General features: G+C 44.8%; 1 protein-coding gene across 1 annotated transcript; it reads right to left on the bottom strand.

The window, feature by feature from the left end:
- Positions 1-3,903: 3,903 nt before the first annotated feature.
- Positions 3,904-9,503, bottom strand: LOC104402281 (baculoviral IAP repeat-containing protein 7-B-like; the record flags this gene model as incomplete). The annotated part of the gene is made up of 7 exons (XM_010010113.1): positions 3,904-4,106; positions 4,592-4,663; positions 5,578-5,772; positions 6,693-6,738; positions 6,831-6,909; positions 7,174-7,273; positions 8,975-9,503. Coding segments are annotated over 7 exons (1,224 nt in total), but the record flags the coding sequence as incomplete, so codon positions are not given.
- Positions 9,504-9,817: the final 314 nt, after the last annotated feature.

Below are 9,817 nucleotides of genomic sequence, written 5' to 3'. Positions count from 1 at the left end.
CAGTGACCTAACTCCTATAATGCTGAACAGCTAAAAACTAGTACAAGCACCAAATCTTTACTCAGCATGGAGCTTCACCCCATTTCAACATGCCAAGCCATTCTCAGAGCAGCTGTAATTTACTCTGGGTTTGCCCATCTACATAAAATTAACACTGGTGTAGCCATATACACAGCTGAAGCCTGTTGCAGGACACTGGAAGAGGCTTAGCTCTTCATGGATCAGAGATGTTTGTACCTGCCTTCTTCACCGAGCGGCCGCTCTTATTCCAGGCACAAGACTGGCACCATCCTGATGGATTTTCTTCTGACAGGATAATTTTGAGGGGAGGGAATGGGCTGAAGGACAGGGGAAATATAAGTGTAATTAAGTTGCATTAATGAGCTGCAGCAATTAATAAAACAATAAACAATGCCATTTTGTTAGCTCCATCTCCCAGCATGTGAAGTGTCAAGCAGAGACAGAGCACTTGTCACCATCCGTGGTATTCTTGGGCTGGTACGTTCCAAGTGCTGTTGTAATTCTTTATTGTCTTGCCTGATCTGTTTGAGTTTACTTGGCACAAGTGATGCTTTTCAGAAGAGCTGGGGAGACGTGTGAGGGGAGAATTAAAAGAAATAAAACCATTAAGTGCTAAGGCAAAGACAAAGATGCACCTTTCTTTCCAAAGGGCCAAGGAATCAAAATCTTCTTTTATAAACCCAGGAGCAGAAGCACTAAGAGAACAGTTTTAGCTCCTGTGCAACTTTCCTTCCAGATACCAACTGCAACCTGACATCAGAGTCCTGATCAGGTGAAGCTGTGAGTAAATACGGCTTCTGACTGAGCAGGACAACTGACAACTGCTGAATTGATACTGGTTTTATTACTAGAAGAAAAAGCTCAGCCCACTAAACCAGCTCTGCCCGACCAAACACAACTTACCTCCCATATTAGTCAATACAGGGCCACGACCAAGTTAAAAGGTATCATAGTGGAACACAAGCTACTACACCATTTGGACAGCATGCAGAGCACTGTGCATGCACTATCTTTAGTGCTTTCTTCACATCTCCCTTGATTCAGTCCATTCCTGGATTACACTCATTCCTACCTGCCCACATTATGTTCCTTGGAGGGGCAGAAAAAGGAATAGAAAACCAACATATCTTCCAGTCAATGAGATTATTCATTTATTTGAAGCTTTTGAAGTTAATCTTCCCTTTCCTCATCAGAAAACACTGGCTCTACACTTTCTGGTTTAATACAGTTTCTTTTCCTCAGAGAAAAGTGTTGTCCATCAGATACCAGAACTCTTTAGTGGCCTTGTTTGAGAGCAACCAAAATTCAGCACAGATTGAGGAGAAAGCAGTGTCAGCTTTGAACAGCTGAAGCATTTCTCTAGTAGTTCCAGCAAGGAATTCTTCTAGATGATAGTATGAAGTCAGAAAGAACTCCCTGAATTATGTTGAGGTCTGCACATCTTTTAACACTGTGCCTCAAACTGACCAAGCCTTGATGCCACATCTACTACTAAAACTAGTAGAACCACTGGTCAAGTACTCTAAAGAGACTGAGCATCAAACTTAACAGCATGCCTTGACTCTAATGCACACTGGTAAAGATCAATAAAAGTGTGATGACTGAGCAGCTTCATAACTACCACTCTCTACATTATGCTGAACACAGGTAATTTACTTTTAATAGAAATAAAAGAAACATTCAGGTAAGCCTATAATATTTAGCACCAATGACTGCCATAAATCAAACATCAATCTAAGAAGGAAGAAAGGAAGGCAAGCCACCAAGGATCGTATTCCACCCTTCATTACCTCCTTTAGTGTCACCAGCAGAGCCTTCGTGCTGTGACAACCCTTCCTCCTGGTCTGCTTGTGCCAGACCTACCCTAAGGACTGTGAGGTCGTGCGATGACCCTGTTCTGAGAGGGCAAAGACACAACTCCAGTATGAGGAGCAGCTGAGGGGTTGCTCCAGGGGTTTTTCCTCTTATCTCCAGGTTCGGAGTGCCCTCTATTGGGGATAGGCAGCACCTGAGAGACTACTAGCCAAAAAAAACCTGTTTCTGAAGGGAAGGCTTCCCACAGAAAAATGCTCCATCCTTCCAGATGTGGAAGAGTCACAGTTTCCAAAGTGTTAAATAAGAGAAGCACCAGGAGCAGCCGGTACATTTGCAGCCTTATAATCCTGATGATGCTCAGGCAAGATTCCAGCCACACTGAGCTAAATATTAGGAGGAAATAAAATATTCCAACAGTGAGCTGGTTGTCTTTCACATTATCAAATTAGCACCTCTACTTAAACTGGTTTTGTTATTTACAGAGGTAAAATAAAGCCAGGGAGAGCTTGAGCCCAGACATAACACCTAGTCTGGCACATTGGTGCAATTCTGTTCCCTAAGAAAGCTGCTGCCTGGCAAAGGCCCACAAATTAATTCCTCCAAGAGCTGAAGAGCTCAGACTGCTCAATTAGTAATTTCTGTCCTCTTTGCCAAGAGCTGCACTAATATTACCTTCTTCTGAAGGCAAGATCTGTCCTCCCATGTGGCGCAGGGATAACTGACACCTTAAAGTTACTCAGCAACAAACAAGCCTTTAACCCTGTCCAGTATCCAGGGCTGGAACCTAATAGAAGCAACTCCAGAGCCAGTGTTCCAGTGTCCACAGGTGGCTTTAAGAGCCAGGTACCAAAACTCCCATGGAATTCAGATGCAGAATTATTCCTCACTTCCACAGCTGCATGCAGCAGTCCTCATCCTGCATCCTTACCCTTTCTTTTGCAGTTAAGGGAGTCTGGAAGACCCAGATGCTGCCTTGTGAATTCCAGAAGCAGCTGATGGATAGCAAGAACAGTTCTCACTCACACCCATGTAGTACTGAAAGACACAAGTACTGATGCTGCTCTAACATCTCAGGACACCACCACACTCCCTCCCCTGTAGGACATTATGTTAGAATCAGATACTCAGAGCTCTGCAAGATAAAAAGAAAGATTTTATTTCATGAAAAACAACAATTGATTTAAAAACCCTGGTTTCTCATCCCCTGCAGTTAAGCATAGCTTGACAAAACTTCCTCTTTTTGACTACATGATAGAGTGTTCCATTTAAAATAAGAATTACCAATTGAGACAGCAACTGGAAGTCCTAAAAAGGTAAGTTTCCATAGTAGGATAGACCCCATCAGCCTGGAAGAAGCTCTGCAAGAAGCTTCCAGGAGATCATCTAGTGACCCTGGCCAAAGAGCCTGTCACCTTCTGTCTGGGGCAGTCAGCTGAGAGTAAAGAGGTTGGAGAGTCTACTACAGGCCAGGCTTTCCACTTAGTTATGCAGATTTGAGTATTGCTGAAGCATTTTGTCAACTGTTGACAGTTCAACAAGGGGGGGAAGACAGCAAACTGCTCAGAAGGAAAAGTTAAATTCTCCCTCCCACACAATGGATTGAGACTAGAATACTCAGGAGCAACAGAACATGTTTTGTATGAAGATACTGCCATTTGACTGACTGAAGGAAGCCACCAAAGCTAGCAGAATAACCTCTGAGCAACTGCTAAGTGAGTGAAAAAGAACTAGAGAGTTTACTGAAAACAGCCTTTGATTTCAACACAGGGCAGGGATTCATTTGAGAATGCACGAATTTGGAGAAGGAGAATCTGTCAACAAAAGCTTCTTTTTGGAGGACAAAAGAAACCAGCAGAGTTCTGCTGGAGCAGTTGTACAACAGGATCAGCAGGAGCACAGCAAACCAGCAGCTCTTACTAGAAGCACTGTGCCTTGGAGGCACATTTAGTGAGGTTTTACACTTATGCCAAGCTACCCTGCAAATAGAACTGCTCCAGCACCACTCTTCCTCTGCTGTGTTAAGATCAGGTTGTATACACTTATCTTCCCCCTTTGGCACATCATGGTTCAGGACATGAACGTCCTCACACTGTCCTGGATGACCGCTCTGCAGATAGGACACAACCTCAGATTGAGGGCACATTCCCCACATGTTACCAGGTGGCCACAAGGAACAAACACAACTGACACATCCTTGTCCAGGCACACTTTGCACATCCTCTCCTCTTGCAGGCGACGGAGCTGCTCTTCTGTGCTGAGCCGAGACTCCTCTTTCCCAGAAAAAGAAAGAAAAGCCCAAGCTGTCAGTATTGTAACAGCCCCAAAGGACCTGTCCTGTCATCTAAGGCAGTGACACTGCAACCAGCTCAGCATTTTGTACAGAGACTGACTAAAGGTGACAGAAGTATCTCACACAAGCTTCATTTAAGCTGAAGAACTACAGTTATTATAGTCTGGTTTACCTACACAAGATTGAGTGTATCTACACAAGATCCCCGTCCCTGCTCAGCCCAGCAACATCTTTTACCACAATGTGTAAATTATCCCGATAAACCAAAGTTTTAATGTAAGTCTGCATCACGGTAGAACTCTAAACCCTGAATAAGGGTCTCTGCTCAGTTACCATTCAAGTTAGCACACGTTCCCCTTTCAGGATTAAGACCAAAATACAATGACCACTGGTACCATCACTACAAAAATCCATCCCAATTATGCCTAGGCTCAATTTCACCAACACAATTTCAGCCCAGTGCACCTGATTCCTTCTCTTGCACAGATTGCATTTCTTCTCTTGAACTTGATGCTCCAGTGCCTCTCTGAACAGCATCTGTATAACCAGGAAAGAAGATGGCATTAAATGCTACCCCTTTCCCCCCCTCTTCAGTGCTGGTCTAAGAGATGAAAGTGTGCTAGATTTCAGCAGCCTCTTTACTCTGCTGTTAGTTTCACACACAGGCTGGTGAAGATGCTCTGTGGTGCTTCACTCACTATGCACACCAACCTCCCTACCAAGACATGTCCACAACACATTGTCTCCTCAGAGCTGGTTTATCTATCAGACAGCAGGAGCCATCAGCTGCTCATCCCTGCTCCTGTGTTACCATTTAATCCCACTTCTGGTTTTGTGGAAATTTGGGGATTTATTTTTCCTTTAGCTAAAGAAATAGCAAACCATGATACAGAGACAGTAGCTTTGCAAAGCAGATTTCCTACCAGGGAAAGCCTGTGTACAACTGCATCTTCAAATAAGCTTCACTTGGCAAACAGACTCCACAAAACAGGTAACACAGGATAGACATAGATAGGGAGAATATCTATTATCCAAACAAACATGTATGACTTTCTGATCAAGTCACTGATTCAGTTTTGAATAGGCTTGGAATACTCATCCATCCAAGAAGCCTTGCTTCAGCTAACTGCATCAGGTGTGAAATTGCACACAAGCCTCCCTGTCTGCTACTGCAAGTCTAAGGGCAGCAGAAAGCATTGAGGCTATCCAAACCACAGCCCGCCACAGGCAGATACAGTTACTTATACCCCAGTAATCACAGCTCCTGCAGGGTTCTTGAAAGCAGAACCTCATTCTCCAGCCTCTCAAAGAAAGGCAGGCTTCTACTCTTAAGTCCAGCCTAGGAAGAGAGGAGGCAGAGCCACAAGACACTCAACAGCACTTAAGATGAAGTGAAATAGAGGTTAAGCACCCGCAGGAAGGCAGGTGTGAGTCAGGCACACCTCTGCTGCTCTCCTCCCAGTCTGACTGAAGCAGATCAGCAACCAGTTCAGACTCAGAGAGGTAGAAAGTCCTAGTCAGCATGTATTTATTCTCTACCAGGTTAACCCCCCAGATGAGGTCAAAGCCCATCTCCAGGACATTCTGCACTACCGTAAACTGATCCAGGCAATGAAGAGCCTGCAATTCCCAGTTCCTCAGAGGATCTGTAAAGCAGTGAGCAGATACTCTACCAAAAAGGCTGAACTTTGGGCAGGCAGTATGCTACTCCTTGAAGCTGTTTTATATTAAATGGCATTAATATGACCTAGAACATTCCTCAAGCTATCTATATAGCTAGAGCAACATCCAGATTTAGTTTTTACTTCCAATCACAACTCACAAGAAAGTCAAAAGCAATTTCATAAAAGCCAAGAGACCAGTTTTGGATGGTTTATTCTACTGTAGCAGTGAAGAAGTCTCCCATGTTTGGCCCCAGTCCAGAAGCTTTATCTTTGTTTTCACACCCCAGAAGTCTCAAAACTGCTTTCATGAAGTCTCTCCTACCTCATTATCTGGCTTAACCATTCATCAGTAAAGAGAAGCAGGAAATTCAACTGTCAGTACATTGAAAGGCTTCAGTCTTTAAGCTCATCCTATGGGATAGGCTTTTAAGAGGATGAGAAAAATCAGTTTTCCACACTTATGGGAGCCAGATTTCACCTACTGCAATTCCCAGGAGCAACTACTGAATGGGAATAATCCCCAGGATCAACACTTTCATGAATAACCAGCTGTTCTCGGGTCTCCTATCAAGGATGTTTAAAGTGCTGGGTGTGAAAGACTACAGACAGACACATCAAGAGCATGCACAGGTCAGGAAGGTTAGGCAAGCACCCAAAAGCCACATACATGATCATCCAGACTAAATGCCTCTAGTCTTAGACTAAGATGCCTCACAAGAACAAGCAGTTTTGCTTCTTGTTCTAGAGACCATTTCCTAAACCAAAGTGAAACAGCTTCTAGAACATCAAAACATCCCAGGAGCACCATGTCCACAGAATGCACAGTCACTGGGGTGGGGTAGAAGCAAGCAGGACTACACCACTCTGAACAGAGAACACCACGATGTCATTACAGCACTGACCTTGGGAAGCAGAAGAATCCCATTCAGGCAGATCCCAGGAATGTCTCTGAAAACGATAGTCACAAAAGCAGCCTGAGTTCAGAACTCCCCATATCTACCAACCCTCCATCCACTACACACAGAATAGTCATGACTCACTGGAGGTGAGATGTTAGGCAAGGACTCCAGAACACTGCTAACATAGTCTCTCCCCCTTGTCCGCAGTAAGAAGTCACACCTATAAGCAGAAAGATTGAAATGCATTAGTACAGGATCTCTCAAGCAGCAGTAGTTTGAATTTTAGAAGGGTGCTATGAGGTTATGAGCAAACGTCCATTAAAGAAGACTGAGTATTATGGGGTTTTCCCCACTCTATACGTAAAGGGAAACAGTAAGAGGCTCATGATTCCCCCCTTCTTATGAAGGAAGAAATCAGCATGGAACACATGGCACATCTTTTGGTCTTGCAACAAGAGACATTTGTCAACCAAGACTGACTTACCCTGGATACCATCTGGCATGTTCCCACCAAGGATCATCTCCAAACGACCAGCTCCTCACGCCTCCATTACAGTAAAAGCACCTCACTACATCACGTTGTCCTGAAAAAGACAGAGAGATTATTGGACATCAGAGATGCTGTATTGCTCTACCAGCCCTGGGTGTGAGCCTGGGGAGAGATCCAGCACGAAACACAAGCTGCTGGACAGAACAGATGAGCACATGACAATTTACTATCACTGTGCAAGTTGTATAGGGCAGGAAATGTGATGAGAGTTTAAACTCCCAGAGCTGCAGCTGGTTGAGGTGATTCCAGAACCAGGTCACAAGCTAACAGGCAGCCTGCACGTGAGCCCCGCAGATCCCATGTATGCACGTACCTATCCAATCCCTTCTTGCCTGCATTTAGAGTTGTAGTTAATTGTACCTAAAGATATACTCATTTCCTCAGCACAATCTGCCATAACCAGCAGCAGGCACAGGCAGATGATGTACCCAGCCTCCATCTCATAGGTACAATGATTTCCCACAACATGGTCCCACATTACCCATTCTCTACCATGCTTCTCTCCACAGAAACCACACAGGAAGAAATGAAAGCCAAAGGCTTGCTCTGCAAGCACCAAATCAAGTCCTTCACAAACCACACAGGTTCTGAGCTGCAGACACTGCTTTATAGTTTATTCAGGTTATTAGTTTATTCCAGATCATGCAGTTTGAGTGAAAAGCCTTGCAGAAGCAGAGATAACAGCAAGCTGACCAGCCACTTCCTCTAACTCAGGCTAAAGGAACAGAAGGTCACTTATTTAGGCACTCTCCTATGTGTGTGTCACTCACCACGTTGCATCTCAGACTTTTTCCAGCTATCACAATATTTAAGGCTGGGGTTTTTAGCCCATTCCCACCTTAACCAACAAATAGGACTTCAGTGGAGAAAGGGGCAATTGAATTTTGTTTCAACAAGAGTTCAAGGAGTACAAGATAAGCAGGTTTGTTTCTGCTGGGGGACCTTTAGTTTATGGACCCTGCCTGTCATTTGCTTACATGTCTCAGTTTGATGTGCAAATACAAATCAAGGAGATTCCTCCATATAGATGTAATCACACAAATAACACTCTACCAGCAGCTTTCAAAAGCCTGAAGGGTCCCCCAATATGTATTTACAGTCAAGCATGTTCCCCCATGTTCCTCTGACTGGTCAATGCAGGGAAAAGCACTTCTACAAACCTGTTATCTAAACCAGCAAAGCCTTCTCAAGGGTAAAAACATAGATACTCAGATGCATGTGATTAGCATTGCCTATTCTCCTCATTAAAAAAAGGATCTTTTTTACTTCTATATTACCAGCCCAGGGTCCTTACAGCAACAAGCCAGTCAAATGGACTCATTACCTCAAGGTTTGGGTTTTTGAGAAGACACCAGTGCAAGACAGAGCTTACACAAAACATGACATGCCGAGCAAGTGCCTCAAGTCCTTTTAGAAGTGCCAGTAATAAATAGGCTCAATAAATCTCAAAGCACACACTTTTCTGCCAGTAAATAACTGTTTAAAACATGCCGCTTTTTCCACTGCTGCTGGTAAAGGCATTGACTTACCAGTGGACCCCTCAGTACCCAAACAGGAGTTAACATAGAAGTGAATTCTGCATGGGCAACAAGTGAAGCAGCCCAGGCTGGAGGAAGGATGGGGTTTCTAGCTATGCTACACGTACTTGCAAGTATTTGCACAAGCAATAAAACAGAGTGACACCTTCAACAGTTAACTTGGATCAGAGTTAAACACGTTTCCCCCAAGCACTTACCTGTGTAAAAGAATCCTGCTCTAGCCAGATCCTCAGGATGCACGCCAGCATATCGTGGCCAGTTCCGAAATGTCAATAGCCTGGCCTCCTCTGTCACCATCTCTGGGGAGTGTGGTTCATAGGGCAGAGCTGCCTCCTCTCTTTCTATCCCGTGCAAAAAGCTGAGGAACTGCCCATCTACAGCATCCGAGACAACCGGAAGAGGAAACATCTTTTGGACCCTAATATCCTCACCACAAATGAACTCACAGAAAGGGAAGAACTTCAGGTGCTCTGCTACCGGGCAATCCCCAGGTGCCCAGTCCTTCAGGACACCACCACAGCAGAAACACTGTACTTCATCTCTTGGACCCACAAAGAAAAAGCCAGCCTTGACCAAATCTCGAGGAGATACAGGTGAGGTTGCTGGCCACTGCCGAAAAGTCCTCAGTCTTGTTGCTTCATTCCTCATGCTGCAGTCAAACAGATGGCAGCAAGGAGGCCTGAGCTCCATCTCCTCTGCTGGTGTCATGTCCCCCATGTTCTTGTTCTGAAAGAGAGGAGGAGACAAGCCAGAGCTGTGAGCTGGATTCCCTGTGTCAGGCAGCACTCACCCTGTGCTATTTGTTTCTCATCCCCATGCATATTCCAGAAAGCTCCTGGTCTTGACAAAGCTGAGCTTGTTTAGGAATTGCAGCCCAACGAGAGGTCTGGTGCTTCTGTACTTTGCTGTGGAACTTTTGCTGAGCCCTCACTAGTGCCTGAGGAGAAAAGACCAGAGCTTTCTGAGCCCCTCTGCCAGCTTACAGGGGAGATGCTTGTGGGAACAGAGCGTAAGGGGAGGGCAGAACCTGCGCTTCTCCC

The sequence above is a fragment of the Nestor notabilis genome, unplaced genomic scaffold (assembly GCF_000696875.1).
Source record: "Nestor notabilis isolate BGI_N333 unplaced genomic scaffold, ASM69687v1 scaffold23212, whole genome shotgun sequence".
Classification (NCBI taxonomy): domain Eukaryota; kingdom Metazoa; phylum Chordata; class Aves; order Psittaciformes; family Psittacidae; genus Nestor; species Nestor notabilis.
The sequence above is the reverse complement of the archived record's forward strand: the minus strand, read 5'-3'. Positions and strand labels throughout refer to the sequence as shown.